At 38.4% G+C, this 23,801-nt stretch overlaps 2 protein-coding genes across 2 annotated transcripts; both read left to right on the plus strand.

Moving 5' to 3' along the window:
• The first annotated feature begins 1,117 nt into the window (after window positions 1-1,117).
• agxt2 (alanine--glyoxylate aminotransferase 2) lies at window positions 1,118-13,540 on the plus strand. Its single transcript, XM_037753833.1, has 15 exons — window positions 1,118-1,199; window positions 3,026-3,114; window positions 3,268-3,458; window positions 3,546-3,669; window positions 3,761-3,855; window positions 4,136-4,229; window positions 5,649-5,742; window positions 7,485-7,585; window positions 8,751-8,843; window positions 9,197-9,329; window positions 10,017-10,105; window positions 10,230-10,379; window positions 12,208-12,306; window positions 12,789-12,903; window positions 13,260-13,540. Exons 1-14 carry the CDS (start codon window positions 1,118-1,120, stop codon window positions 12,888-12,890), a joined length of 1,536 nt encoding a protein of 511 aa, XP_037609761.1. The 3' UTR covers window positions 12,891-12,903; window positions 13,260-13,540.
• A 950-nt stretch (window positions 13,541-14,490) lies between these two features.
• On the plus strand, window positions 14,491-23,593 carry LOC119478830 (alanine--glyoxylate aminotransferase 2, mitochondrial-like). Its single transcript, XM_037753832.1, has 14 exons — window positions 14,491-14,749; window positions 18,052-18,140; window positions 18,931-19,121; window positions 19,220-19,343; window positions 19,440-19,534; window positions 19,652-19,745; window positions 20,150-20,243; window positions 20,524-20,624; window positions 20,776-20,868; window positions 21,103-21,235; window positions 21,321-21,409; window positions 21,691-21,840; window positions 22,042-22,140; window positions 23,003-23,593. The coding sequence occupies exons 1-14, from the start codon at window positions 14,653-14,655 to the stop codon at window positions 23,102-23,104; spliced, it is 1,551 nt and encodes a 516-aa protein (XP_037609760.1). The 5' UTR covers window positions 14,491-14,652; the 3' UTR covers window positions 23,105-23,593.
• Window positions 23,594-23,801: the final 208 nt, after the last annotated feature.

The raw sequence follows: 23,801 nt of genomic DNA on the forward strand, positions 1-23,801 counted from the left end.
AACACTACATGTTCAAGACATTATGCGGTACTGCAGCGCCCCCTGCTGGTCAGAGCGAAACACATTGGGAATATAATTTTACTTTTTTAAATAAATAATCTCTGATAAAAAACATTTTTTTACAGTTTCTGTTCGAGTACTTGTAGATTCATTATTCAGTTATTATTCAGTAAGGAGAACTGATTTAATTTCCTACATGAATGCACGCCATCTTCTCAGCTAAAAGCTGTGAGGAGCTGCTAAACATAACTGGCCATGAGCAAATAGTGTCATGATACTTTACATTAATCTTAAGTGACTTAGTTTCTGCTGTTTATAGTGATGAATTCCTGCGTTTTACCCTTTTTGTTTCTCTTTTGCATGTATATGTATATGTAATGTGACCCAGCGAATAAGTAGGACACACAGGACTTCTTCTATTTTATATGATTATTTTTAATGAAAAATGCATGATTTTGTTTTTCAATAACTCCCAATGCCATATTCATTCATACTCACAAATAGCATTGAAAGCTAATTATGAGAAGTTGGTAATTGAAGTGTCAAAAAGAGGTCAATATTCAGCCAGTAACATTTCATTTCATTTCATTTCAAAATTTATTTCGAAAATGTAGAATACAAAAAAAATAAAATAAAAAATAAAGAAAAAGAATGATCATGCCAACAAGTGGACAGTCAGAAACAAGTAGTATTTACATACAATGAAAAGCGTAAGAAAAATTGTCAACACTTGATGCCTTGATTTACAATTTCGAAAAGGAGTGAGAAACTTATTTAATCCCACCCCTTTTCCATAAATCAATTATTAATTATTAACCAGCTTCCTTATTGAGCCTTACATAATTCTAATTTGTTATTAATATTTATTCATATTAATGTGTGTCCAGTGTTGTGATATATTTTGGTTACATGGAAGTTATTTAGAAGAAAGAAAAATAAATTTTCATGAATAAAAAATATTGACCTAAATGACACTTTGTTTACACATGTGAGGTGCGCACGCATCCTGTGACGCAGCAGAGAGTCAGAAGAGCCTGAGGTTCATCCTGCTGGGGGTCAGTCAGACAGTGAAGGGAGTAGCAGGAGAAAAGCTGTGCTCACTCTGAACCCGTTCAACATGTATAAAGTTGTCTCCTCTCTAAGTGGCCGTTGTGCAGTTTTAACAGGACAGTCCTGCTGTCGATTCCACTTGGCAAGTGGTGAGTTAGTTGGTTCTTCTGGTCTGTTAATGCTGCTGCTTTATACTTAACTTGAACTTAAACGGTGTTATGTCGCAGTTTGAATAGTGTTTCCAGCTGTTTTAAAGTTTTTAGCTAATAATTCTTTAAATTAGCAATAACCCGACTGGTTTAACGCAACTTAATGCAACAAATTGCTCAGTTTTTTAGGTGTTTTTTTATTATTTTGTCCAACCCAGGTTCTCGCAGTTTGTGGGTTACCTTATAGACACGACCCCCTTTTCACAGTAGCCATTTTTCACATGTCATTGCAAGGTAAAACACACATTCAAGTCACGCTGGTTATACAGGTACAATCGTGTGAAATGCTTTTTGCTGGGAAGCTCCATTAAAATAATAATAAGTTATATTACAATTATAAAAGGAAATACTTTTAAATTATATAAAAATTACAATTAGTTATATTACAATTACAATTAAAAATACTTTAAGTTATATTACAATTATAAAAGGAAATACTTTGTACAAGGGCATATTAAGAATATATACAGGCATATTAAGAACATGTATATTAACAACAGTATATACAGTATAAGATTTTTTTTGTGTGAGAAGGTGTCATATGAATTATCTGTTTAAAAGTCTGATGGCCTGGGGAAAAAACTGTTCCTCTGTCTGCTTAGTACATGTGTTATTAATAACATTAATTATGGCCCTGGCTCACTGAAATGGCTGTGACAAACTAAGTAAAATGGGGCCATAATTAAATTTGATCAATTACACCTGTTATTACTCTGCTATGGCTGCTGTGAAAAGGACCTAAACCAGGGGTCAGCGACCTGCGGCTCTTCATCACCTCTCCAGTGGCTCCCTGTGGATTTCTAAAAATGGAAATGAATAACTGTTTTTTGTTTACATTTTCATTTTTATTTATCATTGTTGTAGGTCTATGGTACGACGGTAAGACGGTAAGACGGAGTATTAGGGCCACATTGAGGAAAATAAAATAAATCTGAGATTTCGAGAATAAAGTCTTAATATTACGAGAAAAAAGTCATAATATTATAAAGTAGTAATTTTACATGTTAATTTCTTTTTTTCTTTAAAGTTATGACTTTATTCTTGTAATGTTCCGACTTTTTTCTCGTAATATTACAACTTTTTTCTCGTAAAGTTATGACTTTATTCTCGTAATGTTACGACTTTTTTCTCGTAAAGTTATGACTTTATTCTCGTAATGTTACGACTTTTTTCTCGTAAAGTTATGACTGTATTCTCGTAATATTACTACTTTTTTTCTCGTTAAGTTTTGACTTTATTCTCGTAATGTCACAACTTTTTTCTCGTACAGTTATGACTTTATTCTCGTAATATTACGACTTTATTCTGGAAATCTCAGATTTTTTTATTGCAGGACTGTGTGTATTAGACTGCATTCAGACAACAAAAGTCTAAATAGCATGGGCGAAACTATTCCCTCTTCCTATGCAGCCTCAATTTAACCAGTCCTGGTGTCATAATATGACTGGTGACTGACTCTCTAGGGCTGCACGATTATGATTTTTATCCTGTGTTGCACAATGTGAGGTCTAAAGGGAACTGCCAGTGTCAGCCAGGTTTCACAACACTGTATATCTGTCTCTCCGTAGATAATAAGGGGAAAGAAATATGAGAGTTGAAAGACTTCTGGGTAAAATGTCACACAAATGACTCCCAAATGTTGCACAAAATGTCATCGTAAAGCTTTGATCAGCCTCAGACAAGTGACGCAGTCAGCTCATGTGGTTCCTCAATGATAAAATGTCTCTTTTACCTCAATGTCTGATCTTCAATCAATTATTTCACAGGTGCATTATGTCAGAAATCAACCTTCAGACACCCTCCCGCAGACATCCCACATATGCCCCCATGCAATTTCAAACCGGAGGAATACACGGTAAGAAAGAGCAATATCCTCCAGGAATACAGTGTCTCTATCTGGCACAGTTGGACCTTGTATTCTGTAATCACCTAATATAAAATGTAGATATAGACACGCTGGTATTGACATTGACTGTAACTCCTGCCCTGTGTATTTGTCTCCGTCCAGGGTATGTCCAAGGAGCGGATGATGGAGATCCGCAGGCAGAACTGCAACCCCATGATCATGAAGGTTACCTCCTATAAGAGACCAGTGTTCATCCACCAGGGACACATGCAGTGGCTGTGGGATGTGGACGGGAGGCGATATCTGGATGCATTTGCTGGTGTGGCGACTGTCAGTGTGGGACACTGCCACCCGTAAGGTCCTTTTTGTTTACTATGATGGTATGTTTTATTATATATACAGTTCCTAATAAAAATAATTCCTGTCATCTGTGGGTAAAGGAAGGTGACAGCAGCCGCAGAGCAGCAGTTGAAGAGACTGTGGCATACTACAAACATCTACGTCTTTCCTCCTATCCATGAGTATTGTGAGAAACTAGCTTCCTACTTCCCAGATCCTCTTAAGGTAACATGGTGGATTTCTTATCAGATCAGGAGCCTGGATAAATACGTGGGCTGTAATTTAAATGTCTGTTGGTCTTTGTTTCTCTGTCCAGGTAATATATCTGACCAACAGCGGCTCAGAAGCCAACGACCTGGCCATGTTGATGGCTCGGCTTCACACTGGCAACTTTGACATCATCACTCTCAGGTACACGTCTTGGAACATCATTATGTGCTTCTTAATTACGTAAAAATTAAATGAAAATACAGAAATGTTTTTTTGTTAATCTAATAGTAATGATTAAAAAATTACATTATGTAAAAGTAAGTAACATGCCTTTTTTATAAGGCAAAAAAGGCAGGGTTTACATTTATTTCCCAGCCTGGTAATAGGTTTTTAATCAGTTTTGCAGTAGTTTGTCCTTTTCAAGAAAAGTTCTCTGTAATCTAAATGTCTAAAATGTTTCTGATTTATTTTTCTCTGGCAGAGGATCATACCACGGTGGCAGCCCACAGACCATTGGTCTTACCTCCAACGCAGCGTATAAATACCCCATCGCCAATGGCTTAGGCTGCTCAAATGTACGTATGCATTAATATATGACATTGCAACTTATGATGCACATTATAATTTCTGTTTTAATGAAGGTGAATACATACATTATTCACTGAAAAAGTCCACATTATTTGTACGGTATAAAAGTAGTTTTATTTGGATGGTTAGGGGATTCAGGGAAGATTGGGTGGAGGTCATGTACGGTGGGATTGAGGGGTCGAGGAGAGAGAAGGAAAGGAGAGGGGGTTGATTGCATGGGGATGAACAAGGCAGAGCGGTGTTGTGGTGTGGTTGGAGCGTCTGGTCAAGACTCAGGGTGGGGGCACGCCTTGATGAGCTTCATGGTCCCCCACAGGGGTATAAATCCAGGACCTCCTTGTTGTTGCTCATGCAGCATGTGCCTGAAAAATAGCTGCCGTTCCAAGCAGCTTGAAAAGCGTTGGAGCTAATTAACATTTTTCATGTTCTTACTGCCTCTTAGTGCTTACATTCTGCACATTAATGAACTCATTCAATTTCACAGCGTTTTGGTTTAACCTTTTCTGCCCACCTCCTCTTTTTCATAGACCCATATTTGTATTTTTTAGAGGAGCACAGGGAGTCTTTAGGGGGAGATAGCAGGTCAACAGTAGATGTCACATAGAAGTGGTGTACATCATCTGATAGCTGGAAACCTGAAAAAAATGATTAATAATAAATGAATTAATTGAAATAAGTTGTGAAAGCGTATCAGGGTTTAGAACATTATGATAGAAGTATATGATGGTCATTCCCATCCTTACTTACAGTAGGTCTCATTAGTTATTAAGACAATTTTTGGCTTGATACCATTTATTACACAGATTTGGTGCTAAATTTAACAATGTTTTACCACTTGAGAATTGATAAAAATGATCAAAAATCCCTCTAAAATACCACATTAAGACACATAGACCTTGAGGAACACCATAGAAAAAGCCATGCTGTGATTTGGTGTCAGAAACTTTTGACATTTGGAGATTTCTGCAAGAATTGCATTTTTCGGCAATTGGATGGCGAGCACTTCTGTTCTGAAAATTGCTCAGAAACCCCCTTATTGTCAATCTAGCTATGAAAGCCATCCATCCTCTGAATGCTCTAGGTCTGTAGTTTGTGGCTGTGTAATTTCATGAGGCTGTGATTATCCTAGAGGTCACCACAGGTCATTTCATACAGTGAGGTCAAGTTTCAAAAAATGGTCTCACTACAATGAAATGGCTACTATTGGGACTAACAGAATCACACATGAATGAGCTCATTGAATCCACAAGAGTCTCAGCTTTAAAGTGATACCCAATTTATGTAATTCCAACACTGTTTATGGATCCCAGTATGCAGAAACACCATTTTACAAGTTTCACGTTCATTATGAGTGACTGTTGCTGTCAGGTTGATCTAGCTGATTAAGTTTCTGCTCAAACAAACAGACCATGTGTCCTGATGTGTTCAGAGGTCCATGGGGAGGAAGCCACTGCAGGGACTCTCCTGTGCAGACCATCAGAGAATGTAGCTGTGCCCAAGGTACACAAACACATGTCTCAACACACTGCTCTCATAAACAGGAAGAAACACGACCGTTGACTTGGAGATTAAGCATTACAACCCCTTTTGCAACTTCCCTACAAAACATTAACCTCACTGTCTTTTAATGTGTTGTGTTCATGCCGAGCCATCAACAATGGTTCATGCTGGAGGTTTTAATTTTGTTCTTTTTAACTGCATATGAATTTACATGCAGCACAACATCCACATTAAACTTTGTTAGAATGATTGCTTTACTTTCGAGTGTTTTGTCTCAATCCAAGATGAAAAAAACATTAGACGTTTTTCTATTTCTGTACAGATCTCTGTGACAGCTTAAATGGATGTGTATTTTATTGAATTTATGTAGAGTTGCAATTCACAAATTTGCTTTTATTTCTATACAATCTGCCTAAAAGTCATGAGGGTAAAATAGGTCAGCTGTAACACTGAAAATAAGACAAATGTACTGAATCGCCTGTGTAACGTTCAAAGTCTACTACTGTTGATAATTTACCTCTTTTACCTCTTTTAACCTTTTACTATTTTCAGGAATTCTTGCTGTACAAAATAGTATGCCTTACCTGGAAATGATCAGCATGTTAGCATATCTACATGACTGTTTACACCAAACAAACAACCGGTCTGTTATGCTGCAATATGATATCAATATAAGTAAATAACAACTCTGCTGCTGTGCGTTAAATATAGTTGTTATAATGGTGGACAATTTGGTTAAAATTGATATCATGGCAATTATACCACCCTATGTCAATCCACAAAATACAATATAATTACAAAAATATTCAAAATACCATGCAAAGAGTCAAATGTTTCAACAACAAAAACATGTTTCACAGTAGTTTCAGTATTTAGGATCTGACACTGTGACTGATTTTGATCAGTTTTAACTTTCCTTCATCCATTAACTGTGAACCATAAAATAGCATCATGAGAAAATTCTCATACCACCACATGGTTCACAGTTAATGGATGATCAAAAGTTAAAACTCACCAAAATCAGTCACAGTGTCAGATCTTAAATACTTAAAAATTAATAGACATGATATTGCTCAACCCGTAGCTTTTGTATAAAAATTAGCATTACATTTGTATTTATTACTGGAAATCAATGAACAACACAAAACAATGACAAATATTGTCCAGAAACCCTCACAGGTACTGCATTTAGCGTAAAAAGTATGCTCAAATCATTACATGGCAAACTGCAGCCCAACAGGCAACAACAGCTGTCAGTGTGTCAGTGTGCTGACTTGACTAGGACTTCCCCCAAACTGCATGTGATTATCATAAAGTGGGCATGTCTGTAAAGAGGAGACTTGTGGATACCCATAGAACCCATTTACATTCACATATCTTGAGGTCAAAGTTCAAGGTACCCCTTTGAAAATGTCCGTGCCAGTTTTTCCTAGCCGAAAGTTTGCGTAATTCCGTAGTGTTATTTAACCTCCTTCACCAACCAATGGTACCAATGGATTCCTTAGGTTTTCTAGCTTCATATGACACCAGTATCATCATTCTAGCTTTAAAATGAGCCCGCTACATCCTAAAAATCGTAAGTTGCGTCAATTCGTTAAAGAAATTAGTGGTGTTTAAACGAATTTGCATCAACACATTATTAGCGTGTTAACTTTAACAGCCCAGTACGTTTCCATTTGTATACACATGCTAATGACTGTATTAGTTTAAAATAAATGACTCCACTTTGTTTGATCCCACAGGTCACTGCATGGCAAATGATCAATACATTGGACAGCTCAAAGAGACATTTGCTACTAGTGTCCCAAGTCGAATTGCTGCTTTCTTTGGAGAGCCGATTCAGGTACTAAATTCTGAAATTCTTCATGTTGCAAATGATTTTGTTTGTCTGATCTGTTGCTCTTGCCACATTGAATATTAACATTATCGCCTATATGATGAGTTATCGACTATATAATGAGTCAACCTCGGAACCCATCCGCTATCGGTCTGACGACGATTTAGCCTCTTGCGGCGACGGCCAGCATTTTGGGGGTTTCAGTGTAGCCAGTAGGGATGGGCCGATCTACAGTATACGTTGGTATCTATACTTTGATACTCACAAACTACTCATTTGGTATCGATTCCTTGAAAAAAATATCAATAATAACATCATATAAATACAAACGCGGCTGCAACACTTCCAAATGTTTATGCTACTTTTGTGTAATATTTGTGCCAAAACAGCCCTGACATATTTAGCTGGCCCATGTCACATGACTATGGAAACCAAGTGACATCTGAACCTAGCGCACAGCAGCTTACAGTCGCACACTTCCACATCAAACATGTGAGAGAACGGCAGAAAGGAAACATAGCGTGGAGTAGTGCTAATTGTCACCTGCAGGTAAAATACAGCAAGATGCACAATTTGGACCAATAAAGATCCACGCACAGCAACATGAGTAACCCCTTCAAACATTTAAAAACAACACACTTTGAAAGTTGTACGGAGGCTTATTATTTAATCACATTTCTGTAAAATACTGGATTATTTTTACACTTATGGCACAAACATTTTTATTTAATTGTACTCATTTTTGCTTTTGTAATACATTTTGAAAAATGACATACCCATTTAAGAAATGATCAGTTCAGTATCGGTATCGTTAAAATTGTAACAAAAAGTATCTGTATTGTATTTAATTAAAAACGTTTGGTAATGCCTATCCTTAGTAGCCAGCGGATATCTGAATAATGGATATCCGGGTGGAGACTTCCTCTTCGGTGCACTGGTCATTGTTTACAGTCCGATTAGCAACTTGAGATGCGAAAATGGATTGGTTAATACTACTCGGACTACAAGCGGAAACCAGAACGTTTCCAATACCAAAATGTTGTCTCATTGCCTATAGATTCTACATTCATATGCAGATATGTTTATGTATATTAATGATGAGTTTACTGAGTAAATTCAACCGACATCAGAAAAGTCTGCTTGTGTTAACTAATGTGTTTTGTTTGTACAGGGAGTCGGAGGAGCTGTGCAGTACCCTAAAAACTACCTCAAGGATGCTTACAAACTTGTGAGAGAGAGAGGAGGGATCTGCATTGCTGATGAGGTTAGATACGCATTTTATATGTTTTAAATCTTTTTAGATGTATTTACTATTTACAATTTAAACAATATTGATTTGTTCAAAAAATTAAACTATCATTGATTTGGAGATTTGTTTCTGGCCACCTGGCGAATGTAAATCCAATATTCACTCGACTGTACTTCCTGCGTAGTTTTCTAGTATCTTAATAAGTATTTCTGTACATGAGAGCTTACAGTTCCATGAAAAAGTTACTATATTATGCCCAAGAGAACGTCATAATACACTAATGGACTGCCATGGTGTCTTTCAGTATGTTTACATCTCTTTAGCTCTTCTGAATAAATAAGCTTCTTCATCTATTTTGCACCCGACAGGTCCAGACTGGATTTGGGCGAACAGGAAGCCACCTCTGGGGTTTCCAAGGTCATGATGTCATCCCTGATATGGTTACGATGGCGAAGGGCATTGGTAATGGATTCCCAATGGGGGCTGTTGTTACAACACCAGGTGAGATGATACTGTAAGACAGTGGTTCACACCCTTTTTCCTTACGGGATCCCTTTTTCTATCATTGAGTAAACTGATGACCCCTGACTAAGTTACATATTTTATGGATATTTCATATTATATTCAATGCATAACAATAACAGTACAGGACTGTACAATGAACCCAAATAGTGAATGCAAGAACTGCAGGAAGTTTGTGTAAAATGAGCAGATTTTGAGCAGATTATTTCCTGTGAATAGTGTATCAGAGATGAGTTTTCCTATTTTTAGGAACTTTTAATACAATACTTTGTCTGTATGTAAATTACTGCATGTGTTTTTTTTAATTGTTAACAATCATACATACTTAATAGACATTGTTCCATTAGCTCTTGTTGTTTTAACTGCGTACTTTTCTAATGCAGGCTGTTTAACAGAGAGGGAAGGCTCTATGAATAAAGCTTGTGTTCAAGTTTCAGTTATATTATTATTCAGTTTAATTATTAAGAGAGTGTGCAAAGTGTATTGTTCATTATTGCCACTAATAAATTGATGCATGGGAAGAGATGAAACAATCCCAGATAGGGATCTTTCACACAGATTTATTTTGTGAGTTGAGAGCTTGGACTCATTCCACTAAACAAGCTCAAAACAGTGCGATAGTTTGAAGCAGCATTGAGTGAGGTGTTTATTCATGTGTTTACCCAGAAATTGCAGCCTCATTTACCAAGGGGGTTCACTTCAACACCTTTGGAGGAAATCCTGTGGCTTGTGCCATTGCTTCATCAGTGCTTGATGTACGTAAGAATTCATCTTTTCTTTGTACAATCGGTCCTTTTTTTCTGTGTATTTCTGAGTATTGTTATTGCAGCTGCATCTGAAAACGAATACAAACATGACTAACGTATTTCTACCCATCAGACTATCCAAGAAGACGGCACACAGCAGAACAGTCTTACCGTGGGCACCTATCTGATGACAGAACTGGCAAAACTCAGAGACAAGTATGAGATTATCGGGGATGTCCGTGGAAAAGGCCTGCAGATTGGTGTGGAAATGGTCAAAGACAAGGTATTTGTTTTGTAACAGAAGTGACACTCACCTCTCGTCCTCACGTGCTTGAACAACGTGCTGGGCCTCCCGGGGCATGGTGGCCCAGTTAACCATTAGCCGGAGCAGCAGTAATTGTGAAGAAAACAATATCAGCTGCAGTAAATCTAATCTGTTGATACTGGCAGATATTGTATTTGAAAAGAGTCAGCAAAGGGAAGAGTTAGTAAAGAAACTTCTAATAAAATAAGACAGTTGTCCGGGAGTAGAATTGTGTAATGTTCAGTTTTGTAGACTTGCAACACAAATATCCTGCTGTGTCATTGTTGTTAAGGGTTTAATTTTATTATTTATTATTAAATTTTGCTGGTATAGTTTTCCTTTGTTTGGCATATGTCATCATGTTTGAAGAGACTTTCCATTCGCTACATTGCATACTTTTTCAGTATTAGTGACTGTTATGCCAGCAATTTAGATTGATTCTGGATTAGAGGTAGGGGCGCCGAAAGGATGTTTTACAAACTATCGTTATCGGCGGAACTGAGATCTGATAGTGGCCGATGGCTGCACAGCCACCACCAGTCACGCGGGGACGTATACATCATTTTGCACGGAGGCTTGATACTCAAATTCAAGGTAGAGGGCGAGAAAAAGTTATCTCTTGAATATATAATGCTACACTATCAGCTCTTTGTCCCAGATACAAGACAGGCAGACAGGAAGAAAAACAAATCATTCACTGTTAACTTGTTTACTCTACTATTCTGGTGTTCTCTCTTTCAAATAATAAAACCACATAACCATCCGTTCATGAAATGGTTTCACACCACAATGATTTCTCTGCACTTTTATAAATGTATAACCAGTGGCACCTTGTAACTAGATTTCCACTACATGCTCACTGATTGGATTTAGAAAGGAGGCCAAATATGCACGAACATTAATGGTTTGCAAGAGTGGCTTTTAACAATGTACGAGACGCGCAACAGAAGTAATCCTGGCCAGTCATACTGTAAACCACAGAACAGCGCATCGCCCTTTGCAAATAAATTGAACATATTCCACGATGTAATCCACCAAATCACACTTCAAGATATTCTCTTAGGAATTATTAAATTCAGAGTGACAAAAAAAACAGCCATGCTGCAGAAGTAAAGAAGATATCGGCCAATTAATCGGCTATCGGCTTTTTCCTGCTCCAAACTATCATTATTATATCAGCCTTTAAAAGTCCACTATCACTCGACCTATATTCTGGATTCTGGCCTCTCTACCTCCATTTGTTTTACATTGACACACTTTACAAGATGTGTTAGTGTGTCAGCAGTAAACAACCCAAAATGATGTAAAGTAGCCAGAAGAATGATCTGTGAAATTGTCATAATTAGCAAATGAATTCTTGAGTTATGGCCAAAAACGTGTTTTGTGAGGTCACAGTGACCTTGAACTTTGAGCCACCAAAATCTAATCAGTTCATCCTTGAGTCCAAGTGGATGTTTGTGTCAAATTTGAAGAAATTCATTCCAGGCTTTCCTGAGATATCGCTTTCATGAGAATGTGACAGATGTGAGGTCACAGTGACCTTTGACGACCAAAATCTAATCAGTTCATCCTTGAGTCCCCAGTGGCTGTTAGGTAAGACCTTGAATCTCTAGAAGACAAGCAGCCAAGCCGCGCGTGAGACGCGTGCCACACACGGGCAGTGTGGCTGCTCTAACCTGATAACATGTACGCCGAAATAAAAAAAAACAACAGGTTCCGCAGCCGCCACGCACTGCTCATGCGTTCGGTGTGGACAAGCCGTAACGCATCCAGCCTCATTCATCCTTTCACCTTTTCTCATCCACAGGCAAGCAGGGACCCGCTGCCTCCTGAGGACATTGGTGAGCTCTTTGAGGACATGAAGGACATGGGAGTCCTGATTGGAAAAGGAGGAATCTACGGACAGGTAGCAGCACTCTCAGTTTATTTTTTGCTGAGTCAGCATGTGGTACTGTATAAGCACAGCTGGCCCCGACATCACCAAGCTGCTTGTTTTGTGAACACAAAGCTAAAAAAAGTTAGATTATAAGTAGGGCTTTTTCACCCTGCATCATCACGATTACGAGAAATACATACAAATTGATTTAGTGATATATATACGAATTACAGTGCATTACTTTCTGTAGGTATATCTACCAACGGTGTATGAGAACAGCCTGTTTTGGTAGTGGCTTGACAAAAGTATTCACTGATAATACATTTCAATATGGATTAACATTATGAATATTGCAGTGTCTGCTGCTTAACAATATATTCCAGAAATGTCTGAAGTGCTTGCTCTGCCTTTACTGTGTGACACAGAGTAAAGCACCTGACCTGGTTACACGTTTTCCCGGTAATCCCTCCATAATCTCCCCTTTTGTTTTCTGTTTTTCCTCACTACTTCAGACCTTCCGCATCAAACCCCCAATGTGCATCACGATGGCAGATGCAGATTTCTTGCTGGCAGTTTTTAACAAGTCCGTCCACAACTACATGGAAAGAAGATGAACGTCAGTTAAAGGTCAGCTGGAATGCTCAATGCCACGGACCAAACCTGGAAACCCTCTCAGCAGTGGATTGCATTTTGTACATCCTTTTTAAAATGCTAAAAAAATTTCAATTATAATTCCTGAACACATGCTTTGTTGCTGATTATATGTGTGCAAAATAATCCCTCTCAATCATCATTTATGACCCACTAGAAGTGTGTGGTGGTGTCTGTATCTGCAGAAATCCTGCCCTCTGCCTGTATTTTCTCTCTTCTCATTATTTTGCTGTGTTTGGGACGTTTCTGGGCTTCAGAAAATAACTTTTTATTTCTTTGATTTAATGCTCTGTTCTCACTAACGCCGCCCCCTCTCTTCATTCACTCTATAGCTCGCTCGAGCCGAGGAGGAGGGGCCGACTTTGAATTTTAATAAACAGCAACTGACAACGGTTACATATTACACCTTTAACAGACCTCAGTAGTGAAAATGAGAAAATAATCTGGCTCAGTGCCTTTCTAATAACTTACTTGAAGTTAATTTTGCTTGTCTTGGATCTGCTGAATCATGATTGAATGTTACGTTTTATGATTGTAATTCCTGAAAACATGCTTTTTTTGCTGATTATAGATGTGAATGTAATAATAATAAATCTGTGAGCTTGAGGAACAACTATTTGTACTACACATTGTTTACACCGCCCCTTACAGGTATTAATGTTATAGGTTCTACTGTCTTCCACTATTTGTGGTTTGGAAGCTGAAAAGAGCTGTGGTTTTTTAATCCTGCAATCTTTTTCTTCTTCTAACACCTAGCTTTGCAGTGCCCAAAGTGCCCTCAAGTTCATTATTGTCTGTGAAAACTACAGGGATGGCCTAGCCTGAAGACACAGTCAAAGACTTTCAAGGTAATTCTGTGTGAAAAGACACCATAAACAGAAACCGCACACCACATATGATCAAATGCTTACTCGCTTCTGAAAAAACTAATCTTTACGTTTAGTCCTTGCTTATTCCTAGAGTACTTCCTTGCTGCTCTAGATGCACAAAAGAGGCTCACATTGTCCAAATAAAAGACTGATGTTGACAGTCCCCAAACAAACACTCCCAAGAGACATTGAAATGTGCTGGGTGCAATACATAACCCAAAGAACATGCAACTACCCACTACCTACTGTAATAACGGACTATAGTAACTCAGTTGAAAACATACGGAGCTCCAGCCAGGACGTCCAAGCACTCGGTTTATCTTTGCAGTCATCTGTCTAGTGCTTTGGTTCCAGGTTCCTGGTATTGTGCATGCTTGCACACTGTCACTCTCACTTGGAGCACTTGAATATTATTATTATTTATTATTATTATTTATTTTTTGTTACCCTGCTATGACGTGGCCGCTGTTAAAATGGCCTATTGCATAAGGGAAAACAGGAAGAGCATAGAAAGCACTGCCACACTTACCACACAACAAACTCCTCCTCACCTCAGAGCGAGGTTAGCGTCTTCTCCGGCCTCCAACAGGAATGAACCGGCACCACCCAACAACATATATTGCCTCCTTTCTAAACCCAATCAGTGAGCATGCAGTGGAAATCTCGTGACAAGGTGACACTGGTTATACATTTATCTAAGTGCAGAGAAATCATTGTGGTTTGGTAGGATCTGGGTACCATTGGCTGCTCACTATCCACCAATCTTTGACTTTTTAGAAAAAGGAAGGCTGAAGTGAGTGAGTGTCAGACAGTGAAGGGAGTCAGATAGCTGTGTTGCCCTCTGCACCTGCTCAACATGTATAAAGTTGTTTCTTCTCTAAGTGGCCGCTGTGCCGTTTTAACAGGACAATCCTGCTATTCACCTGTTTCGGCCAAACTTCACCTGGGAAGTGGTGAGTTACCATGGAGATGAACAAATTTTGATGATCATGGTCTGTCTGTATAGGAGGTATTTTATGTTTGTTACAGTAACTTAAGAATATCAGGTGACATTTTTTATGTTAGCTCATGAACTAATTAGCTAATACAATTGTAAAACAGGATAATCTGTCAGGAATAAGAGGTAAGCATTGGTTTTATTATAGGCTGCAGTAGAGATTGGTGCACTACACTAGGTAATATATTCACCGCTATTCATGCAAACAAGACTTGATATGGTGACATAAGAATTAAGACAACTGCATCAAATTAAATAACTAACAGAAGATAAAATCTGCACACACTGCAGTGAAAGTCATCTCATTTGAAACAAGAGTGGTTAAATGGAGGGTGCATATGAGAGTTAAGAATATGTTGTTTAGATTTGTTCATAATTTCAATTTTTCTGTGCTCATATTAAATGTTTCTCCAGGGGGTAACAGCATAACAATTTATTTAATAAAATAAATTATATATTTTATTTTTTTTATTTTTTTTTATTTATTATATATAATGTATATTTGCCTGTCAGATCAGTTCTTAAAGTGGTTAAACCATCAACCAGGTTTTAATTTGATTAAATATTGACCAGACAAACGTAATGAAATTTTTACATCAGATGTGTTTTTTTCTGTAGATAAAAAGTAGCCTGGATCCAGATCTCTGAATCGTTGCCCACATCTATGATTCTTTTTAGCAATTCAATTGAAAATGTCAATTCGATCTGATTATCAGGCTACATTATAGGGTCTAGAGGATTAATGATGGACCTGTACTCCTCGTTTGTCTTCCTTTTTTTCCATCTTCCTCATCTTCTTCCTCCATCTCCTTCTTCTTCCTCCTCAAAATGCTCGGCCACGACTCACAGCTGCGCAGCATTTATATTATTATCTATTTATATTTTATTTTTGTTGTTTTTACCTTGATGTTTTGCCTTATAAAGTTGTCATTTTTTACAGTTTTCACATCCACAGAATCATCACAACCGTCAGCTAGACTTCTATACACTATAATAGGGGCATATTAGCCCATAAAAAAAACAGAACTTGAATTTTTACTTTTTTTATTCAAAACAGCGTTGCAAACCCAAATATTGAAACAAAAAACTCAATATAGAAAAGCGATTTGAAGCTTCTAGCTTCTGTTTATGAGTTATGCCCATTCTTTTGGGCACGGTTCATGGCCATTTTTTTTTTTTTTTTTTGCTAGGAATTGTCTTTTTTTTTTCTGCCAATGCATATCCCTGAGCAAAAGTGCCCTCTTGGATGCCCCATTCTTCCTTCACGGTAGGTACCACATGCTCGAAAGCCCAGGCCACTCAGATGTGTGAAAAGGGCTGGGCTGGTGTAGTAGTAATCACAGCATATATGGTAACCTGAACCCAGGTAATCCTTTTTCACCAGTGACATCACAGCATCAAAAGAGAGTCCTTTTCCACTCATGAACTTTGTCTTCCCAGTGTAGATTTTGAAGTCAACGGTGTATCCATTTGTGTGAGCCAAAACAAAGAGCTTGATACCCCACTTGGTCGGCTTGAGCTTCAAGTGCTGTTTCAGTCTGATTTTGGCCTTTGTTGCAACCATCCTTTCATCCACTGACAAGCTTTGATAAGGGTGGTACACGGATTTGCAGGCATTTCGAATCGAGTCACACAGAGGGTTGACTCTGTGCAAGCGATCAAGTGATCATCTGTGCCTTTTTTACTGTCATTTACCACATTCTCTGCTGGCTCATGTGCAAATTCCATAAAATTACCATTAATCTGTTCCTTGCCATCACTGTGCGTGGAAATGGGACATGAAAGATGCTTTTCACCTTCCACATGTCTCAGTTTCGGCAGGTTGAGGATTCCCATGTATACCAGCAGTCCCAGGAATTTGAAAAACTCTATCGGAGTGAGGTTCGTCCATTCAAATTTCTTCCCACTTGCAGAGTTGTTCGCGGCGTTCTTGTCTGTGTTGTTGGCGATGACCTTTACAGTCCTGTCGTCGAAGAAGTTTTTGAATATCTCCAGGGGGCTTGGTTTGTTGTCTGGAAGTAGTGGTGGCTGCACGCCGGGCTCGCGCTTCGGAATGAACCTTGGGAGATCAGGCATAATGTCGGCATCTATCTCGGTCTTCCATGCAGAACTGTGGGGAGAGAGGTTCCCCTTCTTCCCATTCTCATCTGGACTCTCTCTGGGAGGAGTGGTGGGCAGTGGTGGAGGCCCCGGAGGGTACGTCTGTGAAGGAGAGTATATTTGTGGTTGTTCATAGAAAGACAGCCTTAGTCTTTTCCTCTTCTTTACACTCTGTTGGCGGCGGCCCACCTCGTCAGCATCCACACTGTAACATATGAAAATAAATAAAACTACTTTTTCACTGGGTAATGATAATTATTCAAAGCCTTGTTCAAAACACACACACACACACACTTGTTACAAACAACACCCCCTACCACCTCTCTTTGTTCTCCCACACAAAGGCAGACTTCTGTAGAGATTGAAAGCACAATAATATTTGGTTTATTTCCGATAGTATTCACTTCCCCCTATTCTACAGTTCGTTCTACAAACACACCGGCTCAATTCCAAACCACCCGCTACACCCTCTCCCTTACCACTTCCACTCCGTTTGCATGTTCTGCCCACATCTTCCTCCAGAAACATCAGATCCACAGGCTCCTCTGGACGGATTTTCCTCCATGCCATGTTTTTGTGTCTTTTTTCTGTCACTACAATCATCTCAGACCAACTTCTCCTCTCTGCTATGAGCTCACTGTGTGCAGCTCCACGTCCTTCTTCTCTTTTTTCACCTTTTTAATCTTTTTATTGGACAGATTTCACATGTACAATTTCACATATTGACAATGCACACAGCAAAATTCATATAAATATACAAAATAGACTAAATTGAACATATAAAATAAAATATTAAAAAAAAGGAAATAAATAATAAAAAAAGAAAAGGGAATATTTAATTGTATATTTGCATACATACTTCACAGGCAATGCATGCCCTTACAGTTTTTACGGCCTTTTTGTTGGTGGAAAATGTCATCGTTTTTTTGTACAGTTCAAAATCTTTGTAAAAAAACACAAAAAAGGGGCTTTGGCTTATGCATATAGAATTTGGCAAGAACAAATCAATAGATTTATGATATATACCCTTTCCTCAAATTTTCTGCCATAAAGAATACAAATGTAACACGTTTATAAAATAATGCAAAATCTTTGGACAAGACATCATTTAGAAACATCTTTTCTTTTTTCTGAATTTCCCTGGAAACCGTTTCACAGGTGCAGTATGTCAGAAATCAGCCCTCAAATTTCGTCCTGCAGATCTCCCAGAGATGCCCTCATGCAATTTCACACCAGAGGAATACAAGGTAGTGTTGTGGAATCCAGACAGTGTCTATCGTGCACTGTTGGGCTCAGTATTCTGTAATGGCTTCAGTAAAAAAAACTAAAATGTTACTAAATATTCAACTTTACCTGGCAGGTGCTACAAGTGATATTACCTGTTATTACTAATTTAACTAGAGAATTTTTTTAAATTATCATCAATAGTACACTACAATATGTTGATAGTGATTAAAGGAACCCTGTGGAGCTTTTGACCAGTAGTGGCGCTGTAGAGCAATGTTTTGTGTCGCGTGTTCTACCATCATAAACCCAAGATATTACTGGTTAAAGGCCCGATCACACCAGATATATGATGAAGTTTATCTGAATGTCCTTAGGAAATGGTGCTAGAAGTGGTGTTGGTGTTGTAGGGAGTACTGGCAGAGTGAACAACACGCTAGGAAGATATTACCACGAGTCAGTCACAGTGGGACTCATTGTACCATATACTAAAGTTTAACTCAATGTGAGTGTTTCACTCCACTGATTGCCGCAATTCCACTGAAATGAATTGCTTCTGCTGCAAATTTTTTTTAATTTTAAATGCCGGTGTGAAGCAAAAATGTGTAATTTTAAATGCCGGTGTGACCGAGCCTTAAGAGAAATCACTGACCTGCTAGTGGCGCTACAAGAAAAGTCAGGGGATCAATTAAATAATCAAGACCTTGAATGTCTGTACTAAATTTCATGGCAATCCATCATTTTCACTCAGAACCAAAAACACACACAACAACAAAAAAGGTCACTATATTCCTTTTATTTGTCTCCATCCAGGGTATGTCCAAAGAGCGGATGATGGAGATCCGCAGGCAGAACTGCAACCCCGTGACCATGAAGATTACCTACTATAAGAAACCGATGTTCATCCACCAGGGACACATGCAGTGGCTGTGGGATGTGGACGGGAACAGATATCTGGACCTATTTGCTGGCGTGGCGACTGTCAGTTTGGGCCACTGCCACCCGTAAGGTCCTTTTTATCTTTGCTGTTATAGCATGTTTAATTCTGATATACAGTTTTCAGTCATAAATCACTGTTCTGACTCTGACATCTGTGGCACAGGAAGGTGACAGCAGATATAGAGAGGCAGTTGAAGAGACTGTGGCATACTACAAACATCTACGTCCATCCTACTCTCCATGAGTATTGTGAGAAACTAGCTTCCCACCTGCCGGATCCTCTCAAGGTAGACGGCGGTGGATTTGATCAGCTCAGATCAGGAGCCTGGATAAATACGTGGGCTGTAATTTAAATGTCTGCTGGTCTTTGTTTCTCTGTCCAGGTGATATATCTCACCAACAGCGGCTCAGAAGCCAACGACCTGGCCATGTTGATGGCTCGACTTCACACTGGCAACATTGACCTCATCACTTTCAGGTACAAGTCTTATCCTCATGTGCTTCATAATTATATGAAAATTAAGACTTTTTTTAGCAATACTTGCTTTAAATCTTCAGCATGTTTCTGATTGTTATTTTTGTTTCTATCCTCCAGAGGATCATACCATGGTGGCACCCAACAGACCATGGGTCTTACCTCCAACTCATCATATAAATACCCCATCGCCACTAGCTTAGGCTGCACACACGTATGTATACATTGCTGTATTGCAATGTCACACGCAGCAATACACAACATAAAACACATAAGGGGCTGCAACCAATGATTAATTTCATTGTTTTCATTTTCTTGATTAATTGATTAGTTGTTTGGTCTATAAAATGTCAGAAAATGGTGAAAATTTGACGATCAGTGTTTCTCAAAGCCCAAGATGAAGATATTCAGTTTACTGTCATAGAGAAGTAAAGAAACCAGAACATATTCACATTTAAGAAGCTGGAATCAGAGAATTTTGACTTGTTTTTTTCTTAAAAAATTACTCATCAACTCTCTTAAGAGTTCAGATTTTCTTAAATACAGGTTGGGGAGGCTTCAAGTAAAGTAGGCTGGGAACCACTACTCTAGCTGACTATGATTCTGCCCAACAAACAGGTCATGAGTCCTGATGTGTTCAGAGGTCCGTGGGGAGGAAGCCACTGCAGGGACTCTCCTGTGCAGACCATCAGAGACTGTAGCTGTGCCCAAGGTAAAGAGGCTAACTGACCACTCTTGTCTGTGGGACTAAGCATTACGGCCCCATCTGCAATATTCCTACAACAAAATAATGCAATATGTTTAACTTCCACAGGAAATTATGATATGAGACTTTTGTATTGTATGAAAAGACATTAAACAATTTATTGAATAATTGCTTAGCCCTTACTTAGGTGCTGTAATGTGATCAAGAAGAAGTATTTAGGTATTTTGGTAATACTGTATTTCTACATGCTAATTTGTCACCAAAATAATTGTCTTTAATCCAACAGGTCACTGCATGGCAAATGACAAATACATTGGAGATCTCAAAGAGTCATTCGCTACTAGTGTCCCAAGTCGAATTGCTGGTTTCTTTGCAGAGCCAATTCAGGTACTAAATTATTTTTTGGAGTCTTGGCCTGAAAAAGTTAGAACTTTACTTTTATCATATCATCCATGTTCATTATTTTCTCATGTTCAGTACAGCTGCTTGCGTTGATTAAAATGGGACTGTGAGATGTGAATGTGTTTTGTTTGTACAGGGAATGGGAGGAGCCGTGCAGTACCCTAAAAACTACCTCAAGGAGGCTTACAAACTTGTGAGAGAGAGAGGAGGAATCTGCATTTCCGATGAGGTTAGATACACATAAAGTTACGTTATGCTAAAAAATGAAGGACATGAAGCAAACACCATGTAACAAGGCTAAGATCAGGCACTAAGGCCTCCATCATGAGACTTTAAAGGTAAAAGTCAATGTGAGAACATACTTGGCAGAGCCTGGTTTCCATCTTTTTAGCACTAATGCTTGTATCTAATGTGAAATTTTGTTTTAAAAATGTAAAGAAACTAATCTGTTTGCACCTGACAGGTCCAGACTGGATTTGGGCGAACAGGAAACCACTTCTGGGGTTTCCAAGGTCATGACGTCATGCCCGATATGGTTACAATGGCGAAGGGCATTGGTAATGGATTCCCAATTGGAGCTGTTGTTACAACACCAGGTGAGATGATACTGTACGACATAAAAACCTTGTTTGAGGCAGCAGTGGGTGGAGATGTGAGCTTGTTTCTTCATGTGTTTCTCAGAAATTGCTGCATCCTTCGGTAAGGCCTCCCACTTCAACACCTTTGGAGGAAGTCCTTTGGCTTGTGCTGTTGCTTCATCAGTGCTGGATGTAAGAATTCATCTTCTCTTTTTACATCAGTCCTCTTCATTAGCGCAATTGAATTGAATTTGATTAAAGTCCAGTCTTGTATTATTACTGTAGCTGAGGTTGAAAAGTCCATAATCACTCAAGCACACTGAATTATAACTCATTTATAATGTTTGAGTGCTACGGCACACATATCCGCTCTGTAAATCAAAAACACTAACATTATTTTGACTGCAAAAAGAGAAGATTAAATGTGATCCCAGTTGGACTTAAACAATAGCTGATGGATTTTTACTCAACAGACTATCAAAGAAGACGGCACACAGCAGAACAGTCTGAATGTGGGCACCTATCTGATGACAGAATTGGCAAAACTCAGAGAAAAGTATGAGATTATCGGTGATGTCCGTGGAAAAGGCCTGCAGATCGGTATGGAAATGGTCAAAGACAAGGTATTTATTTTGTAATAGAAGTGACACTCACCTCTACTCGCAGTAGATTTGTAGATATAGTAGCCTGTCAGGCCATTTGGCATAAGTAGTTAGTTGCTTGGACACAGGCAGATGGATAGTGTTCATACTGTTAGTTACTTCAATATAGTATATAGAGCTATACTTCCATCCATTTTTAACCTCCTCTCTGATCATCCACAGGCCAGCAGAGACCCGTTGCCTACTCAGGCAATGAGTGAGATCTTTGAGGACATAAAGGACATGGGAGTCCTGATAGGGAAAGGAGGAGTCTACGGACAGGTAACAGCACTCACCCTGAAGTAGCCTGTCCCTCTGTTTATTTTGCAGGGTCACCAGCAAGTGGTATAAACAAAAAAGAGTCTTAAGGCAACTCCAACAGGGGAAAAAAAACATTTCAAGCAGGGCCGGCTCTAGCCCTTTTGGTGCCCTAGGCGAAATTCCAATCCAAACCCTAGCCCCGTAAACTGCAACACACATCAGACATCACAATGGTTTTAAGACAAAAATTAAGATTTTTATTTTCATAAATAACTGTATTTATTACAATCTAAATAAACAATTGGTCCCTGATATTGTTTGCTTTAAAGTGTTTAGTCAGTTTCACTACAATTTACACTTTTATTAACAATTAAGTGCAGCCGAGGAAAAGTGTGAGTGGGAAAGAGAGTTACAGGGTTTCTTTCTTTCATTCTTTCTTTCATTCTTTCTTTCTTTCTTTCTTTCTTTCTTTCTTTCTTTCTTTCTTCCTTTCTTTCTTTCTTTCTTTGTTAATTTGTTACCTCAATGCAGAAAATGAGGAAGGGCACCCACTGGCATTTTTTAAATTTCAAGAATAAGGCTTAGGTAAATAAAATACTCTAGGTATTATTGTTTATGTTGCACAGTGATTATTATACTAGAAGAAAAATAGAAAAATATGGAGCAAATGTTTTTCCAGCCCATTAGTAGTATTATTCCATCCACCAAGTCCATTCATTGCAGAGACAAAATGTCACCGCCACAACCCATCTTGATAATCGTAAAAAAAAGGAAGAAACATCATCTTCTTCCGTCAAAATGACTTGCAATTATGGTGGTTTTCCATACATGATACGCATGACCTGACCTGGTTAATCTCCTTCTTGTTCTCTCACAACTTCAGACCTTCCGCGTCCAACCCCCCATGTGCATCACAAAGGAGGATGTAGATTTCTTCCTGGCAGTTTTTAACAAGGCCGTCCACAACTACATGGACAGAAAATGAACGGGTCAGAGGAGTAACTCAATGCCAAGAACCAAACCAAACCTATAAAACCACGAGCACTCAGCAGCCGACTGCATTTTTGTAAATCTTTTGAAATATTAAAAATGTAATTATTAATAATTTTTTTTGTCCTGATGTGGAAGATTGTTTCCTTCATAACAGGGAACTTTAACACTTAACTATGATCTGCATGTTATAACTATGAAAGTCAGTCCTGCTTTCGAACATGTTTTTCTTTTACTGTGAGGTCTCATAATTATTCAGTACACTACGCAAACATCACTACATACAGTATGTCTTTCTAACTGACTTGGAATTCATTTTTTGCTCTGTTAAGATCTAAATCAACATTGTTATGATTTTTAGGGAGGATGTATATCTTAATGTAACAAGTTTGATGTAACAAATATTTGTGCTTTGAAATATTTGCTTAAATATGCCATTTTGTTTGTACTGTATTTGTCACCAATAAAACAGCATATAAAGGTACAGGTGCGTGTTTAGTACGGACATATACAGTAGTTTATTGTTGGACATGTTTACTATAGAGGCATTAATGCAAATCATTCCAGAGATGTTGTATAAATACCAATGGGCAGAAGACTGAAAACCAGTTCCCATCCACATAATAATATAAAATAAAATGCCTCCTTAATAATAATAATAGTAATAATAATTAACAAATGCCTCTTCGATA

Source organism: Sebastes umbrosus, chromosome 19 (assembly GCF_015220745.1).
Source record: "Sebastes umbrosus isolate fSebUmb1 chromosome 19, fSebUmb1.pri, whole genome shotgun sequence".
Classification (NCBI taxonomy): Eukaryota; Metazoa; Chordata; class Actinopteri; order Perciformes; family Sebastidae; genus Sebastes; species Sebastes umbrosus.